Below are 25,884 nucleotides of genomic sequence, written 5' to 3'. Positions count from 1 at the left end.
GATATTGTAAAGGCTGTTCATTATTTGTTTTCTCTCGGAAATGTGAAGTTGTTTTAATTCTGTTCAGCATTGACCTCCAACACCCCCATGAGACATACCTTACTGTACGCAGAAGAGATGCTAATTCAAGACTCTTTAAGTGACAAATGAGACACTGCAGTAAGTAAAGTAGCACTTTGGCTTACACTGAACTTCATACCTGAGCGCATAGCCTCTTTCTGAATGCTTTCATAGTCATGCCAGTCCTTTCTTCTCAAACCATCTGTCCATGCATAGAATTGCCCATCTCCCAGGCCCAGTGGAAATGTCTGTGGAAAAGGAAAGTATTCAGAGCATAAAAAGGAGGCACTTCCTTTTGCATGGTAGGTAAATACAGCCGAGCACATAATAGGCAATCAAAGAATATTTGTTGAATAAGTGAATCTTCTGAGTATACTGAAAAGAAAGCTATTGCTAGTGACAAGGTTAATATACATTTTAAAATCCTTTTCCAGCTTTAAAAATGAGAGCATGTATCATCCACAACCCCTATCATTTCCTATTTTATTTCATCCGGAGATACTAATAACTCTGTGTATCACTTCCTTTGAGCATAATACTAGTAATGGTATTAAATGGAATTAATTTTGTTTGTGATTTGTACAGTTTCATTCATTTTGATCAGGTATTTTTGTTTTTTTTTTTTAATTTTTTTTAACGTTTATTTATTTTTGAGACAGGGAGAGACAGCATGAACGGGAGAGGGTCAGAGATAGAGGGAGACACAGAATCTGAAACAGGCTCCAGGCTCTGAGCTGTCAGCACAGAGCCTGATGCGGGGCTCGAACTCACGGACCGCGAGATCATGACCTGAGCCAAAGTCAGATGCTTAACCGACTGAGCCACCCAGGCGCCCCTGATCAAGTATTTTTGAATGGCCTTATTAGCCACTAGGAGCCAGACACGATGCTAAAAACTCTTTGTACAGAAGATTGCTTAATCTTTATGATAATCTTTCGTTGTAAACCTGCATTTTTCTGCCAATTAAAGTAATGCCCAGAGAACTAAAATAACTTGAATTAAACCACAGTAGTAAAGTCAGGACTTGGGCCAGTCTCTTCAGACCAAAATTGTGGTCTTAACAACTATTAATACTGTCTCTCATCTAAATTTCTGCTAAAGTATGATACATGGTTATACTTTTTGTTGAAATTATCACTTACTCAACAACTATGGTCACAACATATGTTTTTTGCTTTGGTAAAACCCAATATGTTCCAAAGTCAACTTGAAAATTATATTTGTGTACAGTGCTGAAACTACTTCTTTTTTTGGTGTTTATTTTTGGTAACAAGAAACAAATGTTTTGAATGAAATTTATTTTCACAATCTTAATACTCAACTTAATGTAAAATAAATGTTTTCATGTTCACATACCATTTTTTCTTTTACTTGGTTTACTTTTTGAAATAAATAATATATCTATAGAATGGAGAGAAAAAAATTTCAAGTTTCAGTTTATATAAAACAAAAGATGAATAATTTCAGTGAGGACATCTTATTATAAGAGGCTTTCCAAAGCAAATAAAATGTCTTATTTCTTAGTTTGAAACAGTATAACTTATAACTACTGTGCTTATGAAAAATTATCTCAGTTCATCTTTATAGGTTCTAAAGGGTACACTTGTTTGAAAGGATGAAAATGGAGCTTCACATTAAAAAAGTCCTTAAAATCAGAAGAAAGATTTGCCAAGTAAGATGACTATCATCTACATATTTAAACCAATTTGTTACAAGAGTGATGATTTCAAGAAAATGAAAATAAAGAGGAACAAACATATAAGGATGATGATGAGTTTATGTAAAATATTAAGGATAATAAGGATAAATTTTAAAAGGGGGTGACAAGAAAGAAAAGTTATGGAAAAATTAATAGAAAAGAACATAATAAAAATAAAAGAAAATAGGAAAAAACAATTTTGGAAAAAAAAATTCAGGCTTATAATAGGAAACATTAGAAAAAAAAGTCATGCATTTTTCCTAATTGATATTGATTTCATAATTGGAAATTTTACCAAAACTCAGCTAGGAATCAGAATTTTTAAATAATCAAATCACTTTAATATACAAAACTCATGAGTTATCTCAAACTTTCATTTACAATAACAAATATTGAGCAGCAATGAAAATCTCTTACAGTGATTTAGAAAATACCAATTTACAAACAACACTTTTGGAGTAAAACAGATAATTTTAAAATCAGTTTGGGCATAAAACATAGAGGTATTCTTTGTTAGAGTTTAGGTAAACTCTAAATATGCAAAACTCTCTCTGGTTACCTATTGGTTCACAAACGGGTCCTGAACATGGAGGACAAGGAGAGACAAAGGAAAGAGGCAGGCCACTCCAGTTTGTTAGGAGACAGAGGTACTAAGCAAGGAAACTTACATACAAGGCTTATCTTGGGTGCCAAAAGACAAATAGGTCCTTGCTCAAGTCCACCAGAATTTTCAGTTTATATAGAGGCCTTAACTGGGCTTAGTTACATACACAGTCCAATAGTATTAACAACACCTTATTCTCTCAAGGCTATTTATTAAAACAGCTCTTAGTGTGGGACTAGTAGGTAGAATGTACATTCCAAGGACAAGGGAGGGGTGAGGTGCTTCGATTGCCCAGGTCCCCTTTTCTAGTCAGCCAGTGGTCATGTCCTCATGTTGACCTCCTCCAACACTTCACCCATCTTGACCAGCTATTACAATCTAACACATTCCCCCTCTTCTCCAATGTGCCCAATGCAGTCAGCAAGAGTTTTATTACCATGGAAGTAGCTCATTTGGTGGGTATCTGGCTGCATTTGAGGCAGAGGTCACAGTGACAATATGGGCACATACAAGTAAAAACATAGGTTAAGATAATGATTCCCAAAATAAGTAACATTTTTTTCCCCCACCAAGAGCCCCATGATCACAACCATTGATTTACTAAGTCCTCCGGGCTGGGGGTTAGATTACTCTGGATGTTTACTTGTATCTTCATGTGATTTAATAAAGATAGGTTAGCAGACTCATCAGGTGTAAACACACAACATTGTGTTTGGATAATGACACAGGCACTTCCTTGAAAGGCAGTAATAATGTCCAAGGCCATACTATTTTGGAGGACAGCTTCCTTTAAGGCTTGCAGGGTGAGGTTGGTAAGGACTTCTATGTGTGCTACAATGTCCTTCAGGCCAATGGAGGAAACAAAGAGGGGAGTCAAATGACTATACCACTGGAAAACAGAACATGCCTACCTGGCCTTGAAAAAAGAGAGGTTGGAAGCTTTTAGGAACTTGACCTGTTGTTTTCATAGTCCATTATTCTTTTCTACCAACCCTGCTGTTTTGGGGTTATAAAGGGAAATAAATATTTAATGCTGTGTTCTTTTACTCAGTCTTGCACATCACAACCTTTGAAATGTAATTTTCAATCACTATCTACTCAATGAAGGCATCCATCCATGATACTCAGATTCTCTAATCTTCTAATAGTGGTAGCCTGGTCTGCACAGTGAGAGTAGGAAGCTAGGGTTAAGGCAGAGGCAGTGTCCACACAAACTAAGGTATATTTAGAAACCTCACTTGGAAGGAGGAGGCCAATATAGTCTACTTGCTAATATCTCACTGTTTGGGAACGATTTTGTTTGGGAAGTCTGCCCCAGACCCCTTTGGCAGTTGCCTTGGGCATTATTTAGTACATACAGAACACGCTGTTACTGCATTAAACAAGTCACTTATTCAAAGGCCAATACATCGTCTTTGGCAATATACCATCCCACCCAGGCACTATGGTGGTCGCTCTTTCTATGCAACCAATCTGCTGTATCTACTGAAGAATCAGTTTACAGCTCATACCTAAGCTAGGGAATCAACTTGATTGTCAGGGAGTGTCAGGACCTCTATGAACCAGACTTGGAAGACAGTGAGGTCTGCCTCAGGCTGTTGCAGGTAAACCCAAATGTGTTTCCACATATCCTGACCCCACAAGGCACATTCACAATCATTCACCCCTCAGCTTCCCATTGCGCATGCTAAAGGGTTAATCCTTTTAGAACTACCCAACTGTCAGTGCAAACGGTTAAAGGCCAACCCTCATAAGTGATTCCCAGCCAAACTGCTGTGAGTTTGGCCTACTGGCTACTATAGTTCATTTCTGTGTCCATCCAGATGGTGTCAGTGTTTGGCTGAATAGCAACTGCAATCTCTGTGGACAGATTGCCCTGACTAGACCAATCACTGGGAATTTCCCTTGTTTCCTCTCTACTGGTACTAGAGGCCAACAGAGGAATAGGGGCAGGAACATTTGGAGGATCTACATCCTCTGCATAGCCTAGTACCATCTGCATTCCTAGAGAGAGTGGGCTGGTGGACAAGGTCTCCTCTGCTGTAAAAAGGCATGCCACTTAGTCAAAGTGGGAGTTTGAGCCAAGGTATAAGTGGGTCAGTTAAACATATTCTCAACCCATCCTTTGATAGGAGGAAAGTTCTTACCACAATGTGTTATTCCTTTGTGAGAGGCTCTATCTGGAGGGATGCTGCTAGGAGTTATTGAGCTGGGGTGGATGGGAGGGGGATATATCAGGCTTCTATTCCTTTCCAGAGCTATGGCAAAAATCCTAGGGCACTGTCTCTTTCTGTTGTCTCTGCCACAGTGTCCAACTCGCAACTCCTAGAGTCACAGATACATCTAACTCAAATTGCAGCCCTGCTTGGGAGATGCCCAGAGCTTTAATTTGCTTCACTAGTAGTTTTGCCTTCTTAAAGGGGGCTTGTTGCTCTGATGCCCAGTCCTACACATGCCCTTTATTTACCAGGCAGTATAAGAGATGGAGAAACTGGGCCAGGTGGGGAATAAATACCTTCCCAAACTGTCAAATCCCTACAAAGGCTTGTACTTCATGTTTTTAGGGATTGGATACCCTTTTCAATCACAGCTTCTGGGACAACATACATTAAATCTAACCAGACGACTCCCAGAAACTTTATGGTGGTGGCTGGGCCCTGAATTTTCTGTGGGTTCACTGCCTATTTTCCCCCTTGCAGATGTTCCAACAAAATCTGCAGAGTATCCTGCTATAGAGGGAAGTCTGTACTTGTTAACATTATATCATCAATGTAATGAGCCCATTTCACTGATGTGAAAAAGGAGAACAAGAACAGAGCTTGAGCTGCAATCCCATGATATACTGTGGGTCTGTGCTGGTAGTAAGTAGCCTTGAGGAAGCACTTGAAACGTCCACTATTGCCCTTCCCACATGAAGGCAAATTGACCTTGTGATTCAACAGCCAGAAGTATACTGGAAAGAAAACATTGCTAAGTCCAGTACTGCATGATATACTCCTAGGACTGTGGCCAAAGTGTCTAAGATGGTGTCAGTGTTGGGCACAGCCACATGGATTGGGAGCACTACCTTATTCAATTCTCAGTAGTCCATGGTCATCAGCAATGAGCTGTTTAGCTTTTTTATTGGCCTTATCAGGCTGTTGAAAGCACTGTGGACAGTGCTTCGTACAATGCCTGTATAGTTTCTCTTATTTACTTATGTCCCCCGGGCAATTTATGTTGTTTGACATTTACCAATTTTCATGTGGATTGGTAGACTTACTGGTTCCCAGTTGGTGTTTTCCCTCAGCATCGGTCTCATTGCTCTAACTCAGAGGTAGAATTCACCCATAAAGGTTCTTGGTTTGACCTTATAAGATATCAATATGTTCCCTGGTAGAAGAGAGAGAGAAAAAAATCTCATATCCTCAGGGCAGGGGAGTAGGTGAAGGGTAGGGAAAGCCCAATTTGCAGTGTCAAAGGGATCTTCCTGACTGCAACCACTTGCCTTCCACGGCCACTCAGGGGACTGAAAAACTTCTGACGGTTACTATGTATGAGAAAATATTCATCTCAGTATTAACCAGATCCATCACCTTTTGTTTCTGGGGGACCCATGAATAGTACACTCAACATGAGGCCATGGATGGCCTCCAACAGCCCTTGCCTGGAGGTTATCTTGGCCTGAATCCTACACCTGGGGGATGGGGGCCACCACCCCAAATAAAACTGTATTCCCAAGACCTCTGCTGGAGCTGGTGGAACATCAGGGGTAGTAGGTGCAAGTGGGGGCAGATCTGACTGTTGTTTATGTTTTAAGACTTTCCACAGACTGACCAACAGTGTTGGGTTGCTGTTATATATTTTCAGGTGGAAGTCCCAGCAGCAATGAGGTCAAACCACATTTGTTTCTGGGTTATTCTCATCAAACCTTTTATAGCTAACTAACCAGGATAGCTTTTTGGGTTTCATGTTCCCTCTCTGTGTCCAGGTCTTTCTCACAGTATTCCTGGGATTTTTCAGTTTCCCCCAGATGAGTAATGGATTGCCCAATGTCAAAAATGTCTTGTCCCAGGACTAGGCTCAGTATGGATATCAGTATTACATACCAAATGCTGGCAGTGGACTGGAGAATCTTGGCTTTGATTCTTGCAATGAATTTGGCCTGATTGGGGCCGACCCCATTCTTAACTCCCTAAGTGTTTGCTCTACCTCCTCTATACCTCTGTAGACTCCAGTTTCAGGGTCTCATGTGCGCAGGGAGATTGTCTCATTGGATGAAGCCTCCCTGCAGGCTAGAAAATCCAACCTATAAAAGACTGAGCCCCTTAAACTGCCCTGAGAGCACCATGTGGACACTGCCAGAGGGTAGGGTGTGCAGTGATGTTTTGCTCATTTTCTCTGTCTCCTGCCTGGTCAGAGAAATGCTATGTACCTCCCCCCTCCCCCCAGCCACACTAACCATATGTGGATACTTTCCCTTTTGCTAGACCTTGGCAACTGTATCAATAAGCTCAATGGGAGTATATTCTCTCATCAAGAACATTTTCTTAATTGGGGGTAGCCCCACTGGATGGGGTTGCTGTTGCTGTGCCTTTGCTTTCATCTGGATTACATACAGGTCAGACACATGGGGCATTTCATCTGTTTTACTGTCAATCATCACATTAGCCTCTTCTTTGCCCTCTTCCTTTCCCAAGGAATTCCACTTCCTAGAATCCCAAGCAGGCTTTGTCAGAAGCCCTTGCCTTAATCCATGCAGTTCAGGCCCTCCTAGCTTTGTAAAATGGCACACTAAGTCCTCCAACTTATTATCCTGCTCTCCCAACTTGCCCTCCAGGCCAAAGCTAGGAGAGTTGTGGGCACTGCATGTCCTTCAAGATCCTTCATATCTTCTTCCAAATCTCTAACTCCCAATGGGCATCGGTGGCCACTGAACTGTCATAGCAGAGAATAGCTCACTGCAGCAGCCACTCTTCTTTCTGTCATATTGCTCTACAAGCAGTTCCTCAAACAATCACATCAGATGAGCCAGCATTTTCAGGCATCCCTGTGCTTGCACAGTGGTCCAAAGCATCTAAAACACAGGCCACACATCCTCACATAGTGGTCTATAGCCAATGCACAATTTTCCCTGCAACTGCCTCCTTCCCAAAGATCACTTATTGGGTCTCCTAGCTGGCTTGCCAATTCGCCGCATACACAGAAGGCAGGAAGGGATTGGAGGAAGACGTGAGCCCCTCCAGATTGGTAGGGGGTGTGTTTAATATGCAAGGAACTTACATAGGAGGCTCATCTTGTGTGCTGCAAGACATGTAGGTCTCTTTCCCCCACCACCAAATCTTAAAAGTTTATATGGATGCCTTAACTAGGTTCAATTCAGGATATATTCAGTCCAAATGGTCTAAACAACACTTACTCTCTTAAGGCTATGCCCTTTAAACAGCTCCTAGTGTGGGGTTGGTTCTAGAAGGACAAGGGATAGGTGAGGATCCTCCAATTGCAATGATCCAGCTTGAGGGTCAACCAGTGGTCATGTCCTCTCTATGACCTCCTCCAATCTTACTAGGGACATTTTATTTCTCTTGTCTTGATTCATTTGATATAAGCATTTTTAGCAACTTGTAATACAAAGCCAATCGAACAAAAGAGTTAATCGTTGCTTTCTGCAGAAACTCTATGAAAATGACAGTAAAGCATCAGATGAAGCAAGAAAGCAGATAGTTGAATTGACGCACTTTTTGTAAATGGCTAAAAATTACTGTAAAGGAAACACTTTTTAATGCCACTGAATTTTGAAATTGCTTAAAATTGGAGGCAATTTAAAATTGGAGGTATTTCTGAGGGTGAGGTTAAAGGTCACAACAAAATGACTGACATTTTTACATGGGGCAATTAGACTCTCCTGGGTTCTCTTCCCAATTCCAACAACAAAGTGATTCTTGAGGCCCATCCACTATGCTCCCCACCCATACAGTAGTGGATTTTGAATGTGAGAAGTATGTTTTCAGGCTACTAGAAGTCATTGAAAACCAGGATGCCAAGCAGTAGTGAAAATCAAGGTTCCTTATAAGTCTGTATACCAAGCATTGTTAACCAAAGCTATCTGCTTCTACTTGGCTCCCAGAAAGCTGCCATCCACTTTAACTCTGGAAAATGGAAACAGATATGGACACTGCTTCCAGGTATAGACACAGGCTTGTATGGGGGAAGTCCTCCTCAACCCACAGATCTTTGTAGTAGTATTTTTACTACTTCACTTATGACTATGAACAGGTAGCCAAGGATTACCAACATTTGGGAGACCTTTGGACATAAGATTTGGAGGCCAAAATAAATAAAAGATATAACAAACTTGAAGGAAAGAGGCAATGTAAGGCTCAGAAAAATAATCCCCCCAACCTAAAAATCTAAATTCCATTCCCTCAGAGAGCTTTAAGGAAAAGTTCCTTCATAGAAACAGAAATTAAAAAAAAAAAAAAAGCATTCAGAGAATTAAAAAAAAAAAAAAGAGCTCTTGGAAAGTAAAAATGGGATAGCAAGCATAGGATAATTAAAAAAGAGTTTGGAAAATTAAGGCCAAAGGAACCCCACTCAGATTTAAAAAAAAAAAAAAAAAGACACAAGAGAGCCAGAAGCAAAGAAGGAAGGAAGATAGCAAAATGGCAGCAAGCCTAGAGATCAACCAGCCCTGAATGTGCAAGGGAGTTGGAAAGCAGCCCTTGAAAGGTTCTGAAAAAATACACACACACAAAAACATCAAATAGACAAACTTACTTTTTGGCTATTTTTAAAAATGTATTGAAAGGAGAGTTATAATTCTTCTGAAGAGGGTGGGGCAAATTACTGAGATGCATAAAAAATCTAAGCAAATGAAAACTGGGACAATTAATAAGGCTCGAGGGAAAAAAGACAATGTACAAGAAAGAAAGTTCAATCATAGCATATTATTTGATTCAGGTATGAATACTCTTACCTAAATATTGGTTTAACTAAAACTTGTCTTATAACTATACCAGGGGTTGAGGACAAGGGTGAAGACAGTTAAATACACATTTTGTATAATAGGAAAACAACATATAAAAGCAAAATGAAAGAAAAATCAAGTATCAGTAATACACACATGCTATCTACAAATATGGATGCATATAACAGAATAAAGATAAAAGATCGACATTGTTGCCCTGGGTTTTAAGAAATTACAAGTAGAGGGAAATGGGCTAGGGGATTGCTGGTTACCATTATAGGCTTTATATTAAGATTACATTTTACAATTATTTGCAAATATTACTTTATGTACAAAAATAAATCTCAAAGTTTTTTACACATTCTTGATAGTTATCAGTACTCCAGCAAGGTGTATTAGCATCACGAGAATATTTTTTGATGATAGAGGAATCAGGTTAAAGCAGATCATCTGAAATGGCACTTTAATAAGGGCTATCCAAGGATTTGCTACACTAATACCTCTTCTTATCTGTATCAGTGTTACTGACAGACCAGCAGCATCAGCATCACCTGGGAACTTGTTAGAACTACAATTCCCTGGTCCCAACTCATGCCTGTTAAATCAGAAACTTTGAGAGGAGACACAGAAATCTATGTTTTAACAAGTTCTCCAGGTGATTATAAGGCTTACTAAAGTTTGAGAACCACTAACTCATATGAATAGGAAAGTGATACAATTATCACATTAAGAAAACATGTCAGACTTAGTCACAAATCATGTGCCACAAACTCTTGAAGAATCTTTTTTTTTTCTTTCTTTTTCTTTTCAGGGCTGATAACCAATATAAAGATTAACTGTGTTTGCGTCCTTTTCACCTGCTAGAAAGGTAGGTGAATAAACCTAAATCAGCCCTGGTACATTTGTATAAAACTACCTTGGTTCTGACAGCTTAGCCATCCAGCAAATGACCCATCAGTATTCCGACCTTTCCTTTCACATCAGCAATCTCCAGCGCTCAGATCCATTTGCTTCTCTCCCGGGTTATATCATGTGTCCTCTCTATGACTACAGTAGTACAGATCCATTATCTATGACCTTGTAAAATAAATATAACGAGGATCGTACCTTCATGAGACGTATATTTCAGACCCATCATTCAGTCAGCCATTTATTTGTGAGCACCTTTTGTTTTTCACCTTGTAGACTTTTTATTCATTGCAATGTCACTACACTACAAATAATTAACTTGAAAATACTACCAGGGATGGAAGAGACAGAATCCATTAGGTAGAAACCATATGTAATAGAGCTGAATCGTGGAGACTACTGAAAGATAATATACTTGAGAATGGGTCATGAGAAAAAGTTTCCAATAGTAAAACATGATTTGTAGGCAATGTGTTTACCAGATATAGCAAACTCAAGCACTTTCTGGGGTTAGAAATGTGGCACAAATGGGTGAAAAAGTAGGGTGTGCCACTCTAAGAACTGATGGATTTTTTGGCTATCTAACTACTATATTTAACTACTGAATAATCTTAAAACATGTCTCAGATGAGACCCAGATGAATAAAGTCTGCAAAACCCAGGTGAATAAAGTATCTCACCCTTTACCTCTAGAGTAATTTTACTTATAACTACAGATAGTGATGATATTGAAAATAGACACATCTGTAAATCACTATGATGAAAAGATTGCCTATATCCTAAAACCTATCTTATGTTTTATAAATCAACAAACAATGGACTTTCATTTTCACAACGAACCATAAACCTACCACTATACCTGTTCCTTAGAAGACAATATGATGTAGTAGAAGTACTCTGGATCCAGAGTCAGAAGGCATAAATTAAAATATGGTTTCAAACTATAAACAGAATATCTACATTTCATTTAGGTCCTTCAGTTATGAAATATGTAAATTCATATATGAAATTAGGATAATAAAAATAACACCTACCTTACCCACCTTAAAAAGTTTTTAAAGTAGCAAATCAGATAAAGTATATGAAAGCCCTTGGCTTATCAAAAAATGACATAGAAATGCCAGTTATTTTTGCCATCTAGGATATTTTTTATAGATATCTGAGTTATTTCTATTGCCCTTCAAAAGTTATAACACAGTTGCAGGGAAAAAACTTATATACATTATACAAATATTAAATTATGTGAGCCAAACTCTATGACAGTAGGTGTTAGTAGCACATAGAGATGGGTGTGAAATCTTACATTTGGTGTGATTAAGTTTCTAAGCCACCTAGAAGACGTTCTAAACTAATAGAACACTACCAAAAGAGCAATATCACAGATGGTATGGATGGGAAAAGGAGATAAGGAACATTTATTCTTATACAAGTTTATTCTTATGTGAGCCAGATTATGAACTGGAGTTCAGAAGTATTAAGGTCACATAATTAAGTCTTAAAGATCACATAACTAATAAGTGCTAAACTAGAATATGAGCTGTCTGCTTTTAAATCTTATGAATTACAAAAAATAAATAAGCATGGAGACTTTTTATGACTCTCTCATTATTCATTTATTCAAACTTTATTGTATAAGGTCATTTAAAAATGTTAGCAAATAAAACTAGAGAGATAAAGTGAAGACCAAAAAATAATCAAACCACGCACTGGGCCATAACAAGTCATTAAAGGCTCTCAAAGTGAAGGGTAATACAATAAAATGTTCTGTAAAGGTTAGTTTTGTTGTTGCTCTAACATCTTTTTCCTTCCTGAGTTGAACCCACTTATTGAACATTCAATGGGCCTAGACTCATCTACAGAGAAGGTTCTGCATTTTTATATACTCATAAAACATATTGATAAGTTAGTGTCAGAACATAAAATTATATTTTTTTAGTGGACAGAAGTCTTGTTCTTCACATTCTGTATAAATTCTCAGGTTTGATGTCAACATAATTCTAAGATACCAACAACATAAAATAAAATAAACCTTGAACTGTTATCAGTCACTGAAACCTCTGGTCTTCCTCTTGACTTTGTAAACATGATGTCTGAAGCAGAGTTGAGAACTCAAATATTTGAAGCAGGAAGGGGGGTGTACTGAGTTCGGCTCCTATTTTTAGATCTCAAAATTTTTCAACAGAATCTGGAAATCTGAGTTCCTATATAAAATACCTTAATTTTAATAAACAAATTCAAATATTTGAAAAATACATTGTGAAGGATTATGTCTTCAAATATCTAGGCTGTGGTTACCATTCCCAAACCGAAGGCCAGGCTTTGGCCACGATCTTAATCTTGACCTTACTCATTGCCTTAGAAACGGATGGCATTATCTTTCATCTGGTGTGATATTGGCTGTGATTGCCAAGACCTTGAGCATATTAACCTATCCTCTGTATCTGTATTAGTATCTCAACTCCTGAGAGCACAGGATGATTTATCATGTATAATTTTAATGAAACTCATATAGTCACTCTACAAGGTGTCTGTGTAGATCATTATAAATAAAGACAAACACTGAGGCAAGATTGGTGAGGAGATCTGCAAAAGTGAAAATGTCAGGGAAAGAGTAAGTCCTGGTAAACGGTAACTAAATAGTGGTCTGGTTTTTATTTTGAGCATAAAAAAGACAAAACAATTGAGTGGCTTAATGCTCAGCATCCCAGATAAGACCATTTCTTCCTGATGCTAAAGTTACATTGACACACAATTTACAGAATGAAATCGTGTCGTATAGTAACAGTCACTTTTATTACATATATGTCTGTATGGAATTTATCTGCAAAGAAATAAAAAAAAGGATACTATCATACTCTTGTTATAATAGCACCAACATTTTATTTTAAATAACTACATTCATGTAACACAAGGAACATACAATTTGGTAGTTCTACTGACATCTGCTCCCTGCTCCAATCTCTCTGAAACAAGTTTTTAATGAGATTTTCATTCTTCGGTCAGTGGGAAGATCTACACATTTTTCTTTGCAAAGGCAAAGGTCACAGACCCTCACTTTATGATTTCTTGGGGGTGTTTGTGAAGAATTTCTGAAGATGCCTCCTTATTTAGATCAGACACATGTCTGGGTCACTGAAAAAGATAGAAAAGAAAACATTGTGTTTTAGCTTTTTTCCCCTATACTGTTACTTCATAAATTCCATTAACATTCCGACCAGAATTAATTGTCAGTAAACTGAAGTTTCTGTTAGCAACCAGAGAGATCAGTAGCAAACTATTCTCCTATGAATACAGGACAACACTGTTAAGATTTTATTTTAGTTAAAGAAGATTAAATGCTTGGTAAAAGCCTCCCTGTAATCAAACAGGGGTAAGAACTCAGCAGTAGCCATAATCCAGCTCACATACTATATTTCTGTTTAAGCATATGAGGTAGAATAGTTGCGTTAGTGACCCTCAAAATTACTGTAATTTTTACTTTTTCCCATCACAACAGAAATATGTTAACTCAGCAGGAAAGCCCTCCTTATCCCTGATTGCTGTGCAGCAGCGTACCTTGGAGAAATATTCAGGAGATCAGCATCTTACAAAAATGACAAATTTTCTGAGATTTTTTTCCCATCTCAAAGTATTCTCTTTGTGATTCCTAAGGGGAAAGATAAAAACAATAAAGAACACTTAGTATAGAAGTGGACACCATTTCTGTGAAAATTTAAAAGCAAAGAAAGATCATGTCAAAAAAAAAAACATATTATATTAACCTTCAAGAATCACCTGGCCCCCTGGTGAAGGAGAATCCATACACTTGGCAGTTTTCTGGGGGTATAAAGCCTGGGTTTCATGACCCCCTGAACTTTTCTTCAGAAGGACATCATATGGTGCCTCTAGATTTCCACCCTATCAATTCTTCAAGGAAAAAACATAGCATCCTCAGTTGTTCTCCAGAATCAATATTATCTTAAACTGTGACTCTATTTTCTTATTAATCTGAGCTCACTGTGCTATGTCTAAAGGGAAACATATAACACAGAAAGATGAAATGAGGATTAGAGAGAAAAAGCGAAGATCTTTTGTCATGATAAGTATGATAGTGACAAGGAAACCAAAATAGTGTCAATTCTTTCTCCAAGTTTTGTGTCACCAGGGTGCTTTTATGTAAGTACTAACAAAATAAACACCAGCAGAGCACTGCGCCCAGAATTACAACTGAGGATACAGAATTAGTTCATAATTAAGAAATGATTAGGCTATAGCATGGCTCAGTCATCTATTTCAAACTCCTAAAATATCTCTGTATAAACATATGCTGAATTCAGGTATTATTATCATTTTCATAATAATTAAAGTCATCAATGCATCAAACCACATGCATGCAAACGTAGCTAAGACCTCAGCATTACCTTCAGTGAGGTCTTTTCTACTTTTAGTATTGTTGGAATTTGAAAAGCCTTTCACAGTGACAATTTAAAATTTTTATCTGAAATATTATTTGTCCTAAATGGTGAAGGCCATTGTAATATGCAAACTTCATGCTTGAAAGGCTCAAATATGTTTTTTGGTCTGTCTTAATAGCTGAGTTGATGTTTTAAGTTAATTCAATCTTCAGGAAAATTTAGCAAAAAGGTAACACATCATTGTGCAACATCAAAAATATAACAAATTTATTTTCAGTTGTATCATAATCTAACAAGTAAATTATATAAAATGGATCATTGGTAAATCACATTTATTGCTTAGAGATAGTAGAGGATATTTTTCCATGTTCCCCTTCCACTGTCAATATTTTAATACTAGTATAATTTTATTCAATCTACCATTTAGCTGGTCAGTCAACAGGTATTTAGTGAATGCCTACTGTAGCACTAGAATATAACTGTCAGCAGACAAAATTGTAGAGTTCAGAGATCTTATATTCTAGTAGGAGGAGGCATCCATTGAACCAATATTAATTGAACATCTACTACGTGCTTGGTATTGTTCTAGGTATTTGAGATTTATTAGCAACTGATGCAGAGAAAGCTTCAGGTTCTTGAGAAGCTTGCATTCTAGGAAGGTAACATTTTAAAAAATATAAACAAGTAACTTTATAATATCACTTCCAATGAAGTCTTTTATACTTTATTAATTTAAGTATTATGAGGGGAAGGTAAGGGACAGAGATGAGTTGAGTTTGGGACACTGAATTTAAAATGCCTAAAACCTAGAAAAAGGATGCTTGGTAATAGTTGGATTTACTGGTCAAAGGAACAATAATACTTTTCCCAATGGAAAATTGCACTGTAAAAATCATTAATCGAAGTATTTTTTCTTTTTTCTTTTTTTTTTTAAATTTTCTTTTTTTCCAACGTTTATTTATTTTTGGGACAGAGACAGACAGAGCATGAACGGGGGAGGGGCAGAGAGAGAGGGAGACACAGAATCGGAAACAAGCTCCAGGCTCTGAGCCATCAGCCCAGAGCCTGACGCGGGGCTCGAACTCACGGACCGCGAGATCGTGACCTGGCTGAAGTCGGACGCTTAACCGACTGCGCCACCCAGGCGCCCCTCAAAGTATTTTTTCTAAATATAAAGACCTGTTCTTATATGGGTGGGCAAATACCTTTCACAGGAAATTGTCAATGCTTTTGAGTATCTAAACCGGGTTGCTTTCATAGTACTGGTTATGTAGACTAAGTATAATTTGTCTGCAGTGTTTGGGGGAAGAATGGAATCCCCATTTCTTTAAATACCAAAGGATAAAATGTCAGGACTTGACAAGTAGAAGAGAAACCACTTAAAATCTAAATCTTAAAAGGGTCTTGGATCATGACTTTCACACCTAATTATTTCAAATACCAGCAAAGATGTTTTCCAAGCTCTTAATTTAGAGCAGCCTATTCGACAAATTGTATACATGAAAGACAATAGATCATTGTGTTTTCCTGGTATCTACACTGTACTCTGAAAATAATTTACTTACGGGAAAGCAACTTTGATTGTTGAAGCCTACAGTCAAAAGTTTTTAAAAATTACAACTAAATTTGAAACACACTACTTTATAGGACACAGATAGGAGATTGGATAGCTTATTATTAAATGCAGAAAAAAAAGATTTATCTTCATTTAGTCATGGAACAAACAAAGCTTTGCATTATATTTATCATTTCATGTTAAGGGTGTCAAGTGTACAACAATGCAATTTATTCTACTTTACTGCCTTTGGTATTTTGAAAAGTACTAAGGAGACATTTCATATTAATAATAAGTATAGGTACCAATGAGTAAGAATACAATAAAATATTTTACTTTTATAATCAGGATTACTCTTTTATCTCTATGCTTTAAGAACAGATGGCCAAGACATACTTGTGTAATCGGAGATACTATTTCTGATTGCAAAGTGATCTAATCTAGAAATGTGACTTTGGCTAAACTCATTAGCATACATCTTTCCACCATCCCAAATATCTGAAATAGATAATTCCTGATTCTTTAGAGAAATAAAATAATTAGTTTTAAAAGCACAAATTTCAGTGTCTCACTCTCTTACTCCATAAAATGGGAATAATAAAGCTTATCTCACACATTTGTAAGATGCGGATAAGATTTACTTGGAAAACATCCATTATAGTCCTTAGCACACAGTAAACATACATAAATACATGTACACTTATTCAACTGATTGAGAATTTAACTATATTTTCAATTTTAATATAAAAATCTTAGAGTTTTAAGCTAATATTTTATCAAATACAGTAAAACTATTTTTATTTTGTGTAAAAATTAGTAACCTTATGTATCTACGAAAATAGATCACTTCCATTTAAAGTTTTGAGTATTCTGGTCTTCCTAAATGCTATGAACATTTTAGACCTTTAAAATTTCTCTAATAGTGGCGCCTGGGTGGCTCAGTTGGTTAAGCGTCCAACCTTGCCTCAGGTCATGATCTCACAGTTCGTGGGTTCGAGCCTCATGTCAAGACTACTTTGGATTCTGTGTCTCCCTCTCTCTCTGCCCCTCTGCCTCTCTCTCTCTCTCTCTCTAAAAATAAATACACCTTAAAATTTTTTGTTTTAATTTCTCTAATGTAACTACTCTAAAAATGAATTGTAAAAAATGACCATTGAGGATTTTTGGTTTCTACCTCAACCTATAAATAGTTTGAAAGTTGTCACCCTGTCCTTACTATAAGAATGAAGCTAAGCAAATTTTTCTTGGATCCATCAGAGAATTGAGGCTGCAAGGGAACCCATCACCCAGAAATCTAGAGAGACAGGCAAATAGAAAAAGCCACAGCCAAGATCTCTTTAGTTGGAGCAGAAGATACAGGGACTATAAACAAGTAATAATTAGATAATTTTGATGAATTAATGAAAATTAACGATAGAGTAGCATGAGAATCATAAATACTTGGACTTCAAATCCCTGGCTTTAGGAATCTCCATCCTTTCCTGGGTTTTACCTCCAGGAGGAAGGTACCAACCATGTCATTATGGTAAAAAGCTAAGAAAGACCCTCTAATAGTTGTTGGAAGAGAGGAAAAGCAACATCTGTAAAATGTGCCTAGAGTGTTTTCCGTAACAAATACCTACTCTCCAGGGAAAAAGAAAGACTACCAGAGACTTATCCACCTTGAGGAAAAGCCATTTCCCTCTGGATTCCAGTCTACTCTAATGTTCTTGTATCATGTAAGTGGAAGCTAAGAAAGCTTTGTGAAGGTTATATTCTAGGGAAAGGCCCACTAAAAGACTGGTATTTAATTGTAAAGTTACAGGACATTTGCTTTCCCCCATCCCTTACTATGATGCCAACAGGGCTCACGTGTAAAAATTGTGGATGATAGTTGAAAGACAAAGGTTCTACCTAAACAGCAGTTTTCTTAGAGAAGCCCAAAACAGAGGGGAGACCAAAACAGGGAACCTAGAGGAAATTGAAGTTTCTGGCACATGCAGCTACAGCAACATTAAATACAGTCCAATTCCTAGCCACATAAACACAAAACCTAATAGTAGAGACTTACTTATTTATCTCAGGTCCTATTATCTTATACATTATGTCAGCCTTTCAACAACAACAACAAAAAATAAAAGGTATGCTGAAAGGTTAAAGAAAAGCAGCTGTCTAAAGAGGCAAAGAAAGCATCAGAACCATTTTCAGATTTAACATAGATTTTTTAATTATCAGAAAGTGAATTTAAAATAACGAACATCTTAAAAGTTCTAATGGAAAAAGCAGACAATATGTCAGGACACATAGGAAATGTAAAATAAAGGTGGAAACTCTGGGAAAGAATCAAAGGGAAAAGCTAGAAATCAAAAACATTAATAGAAGGTGCCTGGGGTTCAGTCGGTTAAGAGTTCGACCCTTGATTTTGGCTCAGGTCATGATCTCACAGTTTGTGAAGTCAAGCTCTGCACTGGCCTCTGCACTAACAGTGCAGAGCCTGATTGGGATTCTCGCTCTCCCTCTCTCTCTCTGCCCCTCCCCCGTTTGCACAGACACAGACACACACACACACAAACACACAAACACACACACACATTCTCTCTCCCTCTCTCTGCCACTCCCCCACTTGCGCACACACACACACACACATTCTCTCTCTGCCCCTCCCCTATTGGCGCGCACACACACACGTGCACACACACACACACACATACTCACTTTCTCTCTCAAAATAAATAAACTTAAAAAAACATTAATAGAAATGAAGAATGTCTTTGAACCTCATGAATAGAATGGACATAGTCAAGAAAAGAATCAGTGGGCTTAAAGCTATATGGGGACTTCCACAACTGGTATTCAAAGATGAAAACTAATGAGAAAAAAGAAAAATAAATAAAAATAAAATCTGAGAATTATGGGAGAAAAAATATTTGCATTAATAATCACTGAGAATTTCCCAAAATTAATGTCAAATACCAAAAAAAGATCCAAGAAACACAGAAAATACCAGGCAGGACAAATACCAAAAAACTCTATAGCTATCCATCTCAGATTAAAATTTCAGAAAACTGAAGAGAAAATCTTAAAACAAAACAAAACAAAACAAAACAAAACAAAAAACAGAGCAGGAGTGAGGGGTAAAAATCTGTGCCCAAATCCAATGTATGTAGGTTTTTCCTTACACCATCATGCAATTCTCCAACACCCGCTGGGAGTCCTACAATTCAACTCAATTCCAATACTATCTGCCCAGAGATAGCACGGTTCCACTGGTTAAGGGTTCAGTCCTACACAAATGGCCTTCATTTCAGGTGCCAATTACAAGTCCAGGTGCTTCTGACCCACTGGCTATAAATCAGAGGTTCCTATACCGCCTCCTTGGGTTTGATTAATGCTACAGTAGCTCACAGAACTCAGGAAACTCATTATATGTATTCACATATATCATATCTGAATAACCAAATATATATTTCTTATAAATTGCAATATTACAAGGGAGTTTGGCATTATCTTACCTATAGAGGAACAGGGATATGACTTATTTTTTTTAAGTTTATATATTTTGAGAGAGAGAGAGAGGTTGTGCAAACGCACAAGAACAGAGAAGGGGCAGGGAGAAAGGGAGAGTGAGAGAATCCCAAGAAGGCTCCGCACTGTCACTGCAGAGCCCAACATGGGGTTTGAACCCACAAACTGTGAGATCATGACCTGAGCCAAAATTAAGGTCTGATGCTTAACTGACTGAACCATGCAGGAAACCCAGGGATAAGACTTTAGAGGACTTTTTGTCAGAAGCCATGGAAGCGAGACTCTAGAAGATGGCGGCGTAGGAGGACGCTGGGCTCACCGCGCGTCCTGCTGATCACTTAGATTCCACCTACACCTGCCTAAATAACCCAGAAAACCGCCAGAGGATTAGCAGAACAGAGTCACCGGACCCAAGTGCAGACGAGAGGCCCACGGAGTGCGCGCTCCACGGACTGGCGGGAGGGAGCCGGGGCGGAGGGGCGGCTCGCCGGCCAAGCAGAGCCCCCGAGTCCGGCTTGCAAAAGCGGAGGGGCCTGACGGACTGTGTTCCGACAGCAAGCGCGACTTAGCGTCTGGGAGGTCATAAGTTAACAGCTCTGCTCAGAAAGCGGGAAGGCTGGAGGACAAAGGGAGGGTGAGCTGCGGAGCCCCCGGACAACAGAGCTCAGTTTGGCGGGGAACAAAGGCACTCGCCAGCGCCATCTCCCCCGCCCATCCCCCAGCCAAAATCCCAAAGGGAACCGGTTCCTGCCAGGGAACTCGCTCGCTCCGCACGAACACCCAACTCTGTGCTTCTGCGGAGCCAAACCTCCGGCAGCGATCTGACTCCCTCCAGCTGCCACAGGGCCCCTCCTGAAGTGGATCACCTAAGGAGAAGCGAGCTAAGCCTGCCCCCCCTGCCGCCCTGCACCTTGCCTTCCCACCCCAGCTAATACGCCAGATCCCCAGCATCACAAGCCTGGCAGTGTGCAAGTAGCCCAGACGGGCCACGCCACCCCACAGTGAATCCCGCCCCTAGGAGAGGGGAAGAGAAGGCACACACCAGTCTGACTGTGGCCCCAGCGGTGGGCTGGGGGCAGACATCAGGTCGGACTGCGGCCCCGCCCACCAACTCCAGTTATACACCACAGCACAGGGGAAGTGCCCTGCAGGCCCTCACCACACCAGGGCCTATCCAAAATGACCAAGCGGAAGAATTCCCCTCAGAAGAATCTCCAGGAAATAACAACAGCTAATGAGCTGATCAAAAAGGATTTAAATAATATAACAGAAAGTGAATTTAGAATAATAGTCATAAAATTAATCGCTGGGCTGGAAAACAGCATACAGGACAGCAGAGAATCTCTTGCTACAGACATCAGGGGACTAAGGAACAGTCACGAGGAGCTGAAAAACGCTTTAAAGGAAATGGAAAACAAAATGCAAACCATCACGGCTCGGATGGAAGAGGCAGAGGAGAGAATAGGTGAACTAGAAGATAAAGTTATGGAAAAAGAGGAAGCTGAGAAAAAGAGAGATAAAAAAATCCAGGAGTATGAGGGGAAAATTAGAGAACTAAGTGATACACTAAAAAGAAATAATATACGCATAATTGGTATCCCAGAGGAGGAAGAGAGAGGGAAAGGTGCTGAAGGGGTACTTGAAGAAATAATAGCTGAGAACTTCCCTGAACTGGGGAAGGAAAAAGGCATTGAAATCCAAGAGGCACAGAGAACTCCCTTCAGACGTAACTTGAATCGATCTTCTGCACGACATATCATAGTGAAACTGGCAAAATACAAGGATAAAGAGAAAATTCTGAAAGCAGCAAGGGGTAAACGTGCCCTCACATATAAAGGGACACCTATAAGACTCGTGACTGATCTCTCTTTTGAAACTTGGCAGGCCAGAAAGAATTGGCACGAGATTTTCAGGGTGCTAGACAGCAAAAATATGCAGCCAAGAATCCTTTATCCAGCAAGTCTGTCATTTAGAATAGAAGGAGAGATAAAGATCTTCCCAAACAAACAAAAACTGAAGGAATTTGTCACCACTAAACCAGCCCTACAAGAGATCCTAAGGGGGACCCTGTGAGACAAAGTACCAGAGACATCACTACAAGCATAAAACATACAGACATCACAATGACCCTAAACCCGTATCTTTCTATAATAACACTGAATGTAAATGGATTAAATGCGCCAACCAAAAGACATAGGGTATCAGAATGGATAAAAAAACAAGACCCATCTATTTGCTGTCTACAAGAGACTCATTTTAGACCTGAGGACACCTTTAGATTCAGAGTGAGGGGATGGAGAACTATTTATCATGCTACTGGAAGCCAGAAGAAAGCTGGAGTAGCCATACTTATATCAGACAAACTAGACTTTAAATTAAAGGCTGTAACAAGAGATGAAGAAGGACATTATATAATAGTTACAGGGTCTATCCATCAGGAAGAGCTAACAATTATAAATGTCTATGCGCCGAATACCGGAGCCCCCAAATATATAAAACAATTACTCATAAACAGAAGCAACCTTATTGATAAGAATGTGGTAATTGCTGGGGACTTTAACACCCCACTTACAGAAATGGATAGATCATCTAGACACACGGTCAATAAAGAAACAAGGGCCCTGAATGAGACATTGGATCAGATGGACTTGACAGATCTATTTAGAACTCTGCATCCCAAAGCAACAGAATATACTTTCTTCTCAAGTGCACATGGAACATTCTCCAAGATAGATCATATACTGGGTCACAAAACAGCCCTTCATAAGTTTACAAGAATTGAAATTATACCATGCATACTTTCAGACCACAATGCTATGAAGCTTGAAATCAACCACAGGAAAAAGTCTGGAAAACCTCCAAAAGCATGGAGGTTAAAGAACACCCTACTAACGAATGAGTGGGTCAACCAGGCAATTAGAGAAGAAATCAAAAAATATATGGAAACAAACGAAAATGAAAATACAACAATCCAAACGCTTTGGGACGCAGCGAAGGCAGTCCTGAGAGGAAAATACATTGCAATCCAGGCCTATCTCAAGAAACAAGAAAAATCCCAAATACAAAATCTAACAGCACACCTAAAGGAACTAGAAGCAGAACAGCAAAGGCAGCCTAAACCCAGCAGAAGAAGAGAAATAATAAAGATCAGAGCAGAAATAAACAATACAGAATCTAAAAAAACTGTAGAGCAGATCAACGAAACCAAGAGTTGGTTTTTTGAAAAAATAAACAAAATTGACAAACCTCTAGCCAGGCTTCTCAAAAAGAAAAGGGAGATGACCCAAATAGATAAAATCATGAATGAAAATGGAATGATTACAACCAATCCCTCAGAGATACAAACAATTATCAGGGAATACTATGAAAAATTATATGCCAACCAATTGGACAACCTGGAAGAAATGGACAAATTCCTGAACACCCACACTCTTCCAAAACTCAATCAGGAGGAAATTGAAAGCTTGAACAGACCCATAACCAGCGAAGAAATTGAATCGGTTATCAAAAATCTCCCAACAAATAAGAGTCCAGGACCAGATGGCTTCCCAGGGGAGTTCTACCAGACGTTTAAAGCAGAGATAATACCTATCCTTCTCAAGCTATTCCAAGAAATAGAAAGGGAAGGAAAACTTCCAGACTCATTCTATGAAGCCAGTATTACTTTGATTCCTAAACCAGACAGAGACCCAGTAAAAAAAGAGAACTACAGGCCAATATCCCTGATGAATATGGATGCCAAAATTCTCAATAAGATACTAGCAAATCGAATTCAACAGCATATAAAAAGAATTATTCACCATGATCAAGTGGGATTCATTCCTGGGATGCAGGGCTGGTTCAACATTCGCAAATCAATCAACGTGATACATCACATTAACAAAAAAAAAGAGAAGAACCATATGATCCTGTCAATCGATGCAGAAAAGGCCTTTGACAAAATCCAGCACCCTTTCTTAATAAAAACCCTTGAGAAAGTCGGGATAGAAGGAACATACTTAAAGATCATAAAAGCCATTTATGAAAAGCCCACAGCTAACATCATCCTCAACGGGGAAAAACTGAGAGCTTTTTCCCTGAGATCAGGAACACGACAGGGATGCCCACTCTCACCGTTGTTGTTTAACATAGTGCTGGAAGTGCTAGCATCAGCAATCAGACAACAAAAGGAAATCAAAGGCATCAAAATTGGCAAAGATGAAGTCAAGCTTTCGCTTTTTGCAGATGACATGATATTATACATGGAAAATCCGATAGACTCCACCAAAAGTCTGCTAGAACTGATACATGAATTCAGCAAAGTTGCAGGATACAAAATCAATGTACAGAAATCAGTTGCATTCTTATACACTAACAATGAAGCAACAGAAAGACAAATAAAGAAACTGATCCCATTCACAATTGCACCAAGAAGCATAAAATACCTAGGAATAAATCTAACCAAAGATGTAAAGGATCTGTATGCTGAAAACTATAGAAAGCTTATGAAGGTAATTGAAGAAGATTTAAAGAAATGGAAAGACATTCCCTGCTCATGGATTGGAAAAATAAATATTGTCAAAATGTCAATACTACCCAAAGCTATCTACACATTCAATGCAATCCCAATCAAAATTGCACCAGCATTCTTCTCGAAACTAGAACAAGCAATCCTAAAATTCATATGGAACCACAAAAGGCCCCGAATAGCCAAAGGAATTTTGAAGAAGAAGACCAAAGCAGGAGGCATTACAATCCCAGACTTCAGCCTCTACTACAAAGCTGTCATCATCAAGACAGCATGGTATTGGCACAAAAACAGACACACAGACCAATGGAATAGAATAGAAACCCCAGAACTAGACCCACAAACATATGGCCAACTCATCTTTGACAAAGCAGGAAAGAACATCCAATGGAAAAAAGACAGCCTCTTTAACAAATGGTGCTGGGAGAACTGGACAGCAACATGCAGAAGGTTGAAACTAGACCACTTTCTCACACCATTTACAAAAATAAACTCAAAATGGATAAAGGACCTAAATGTGAGACAGGAAACCATCAGAACCTTAGAGGAGAAAGCAGGAAAAGACCTCTCTGACCTCAGCCGTAGCAATCTCTTACTCGACACATCCCCAAAGGCAAGGGAATTAAAAGCAAAAGTGAATTACTGGGACCTTATGAAGATAAAAAGCTTCTGCACAGCAAAGGAAACAACCAACAAAACTAAAAGGCAACCAACGGAATGGGAAAAGATATTTGCAAATGACATATCGGACAAAGGGCTAGTATCTAAAATCTATAAAGAGCTCACCAAACTCCACACCCGAAAAACAAATAACCCAGTGAAGAAATGGGCAGAAAACATGAATAGACACTTCTCTAAAGAAGACATCCAGATGGCCAACAGGCACATGAAAAGATGTTCAGCGTCGCTCCTTATCAGGGAAATACAAATCAAAACCACACTCAGGTATCACCTCACGCCAGTCAGAGTGGCCAAAATGAACAAATCAGGAGACTATAGATGCTGGAGAGGATGTGGAGAAACGGGAACCCTCTTGCACTGTTGGTGGGAATGCAAATTGGTGCAGCCGCTCTGGAAAGCAGTGTGGAGGTTCCTCAGAAAATTAAAAATAGACCTACCCTATGACCTAGCAATAGCACTGCTAGGAATCTACCCAAGGGATACAGGAGTACTGATGCATAGGGGCACTTGTACCCCAATGTTCATAGCAGCACTCTCAACAATAGCCAAATTATGGAAAGAGCCGAAATGTCCATCAACTGATGAATGGATAAAGAAATTGTGGTTTATATACACAATGGAATACTACGTGGCAATGAGAAAAAATGAAATATGGCCTTTTGTAGCAACGTGGATGGAACTGGAGAGTGTGATGCTAAGTGAAATAAGCCATACAGAGAAAGACAGATACCATATGGTTTCACTCTTATGTGGATCCTGAGAAACTTAACAGGAACCCATGGGGGAGGGGAAGGTAAAAAAAAAAAAAAAGGACGTTAGAGTGGGAGAGAGCCAAAGCATAAGAGACTGTTAAAAACTGAGAACAAACTGAGGGTTGATGGGGGGTGGGAGGGAGGGGCGGGTGGGTGATGGGTATTGAGGAGGGCACCTTTTGGGATGAGCACTGGGTGTTGTATGGAAACCAATTTGTCAATAAACTTCATAAAAAAAAAAAAAGCCATGGAAGCAAGAAGGAACTGGAGTAA

The 25,884-nt window shown here is 38.9% G+C and overlaps 1 protein-coding gene across 1 annotated transcript in view; it reads right to left on the bottom strand.

Annotated features, from left to right (window-relative positions):
* GALNTL6 (polypeptide N-acetylgalactosaminyltransferase like 6) overlaps positions 1-25,884 on the bottom strand; it is a 1,217,468-nt gene that overhangs the window by 775,622 nt on the left and 415,962 nt on the right. Inside the window, exon 2 of the mRNA XM_047092006.1 lies at positions 200-308. Coding sequence (XP_046947962.1) covers positions 200-308 — 109 coding nt within the window. The remainder of the gene's footprint in view (positions 1-199; positions 309-25,884) is intronic.

The sequence above is a fragment of the Lynx rufus genome, unplaced genomic scaffold (assembly GCF_022079265.1).
Source record: "Lynx rufus isolate CCGP_SWC_20201006 ecotype Redwood Valley unplaced genomic scaffold, mLynRuf1.p SCAF_3, whole genome shotgun sequence".
Classification (NCBI taxonomy): Eukaryota; Metazoa; Chordata; class Mammalia; order Carnivora; family Felidae; genus Lynx; species Lynx rufus.
Note: the sequence above shows the minus strand (reverse complement) of the source record. Positions and strands in the feature narration are given on the sequence as shown.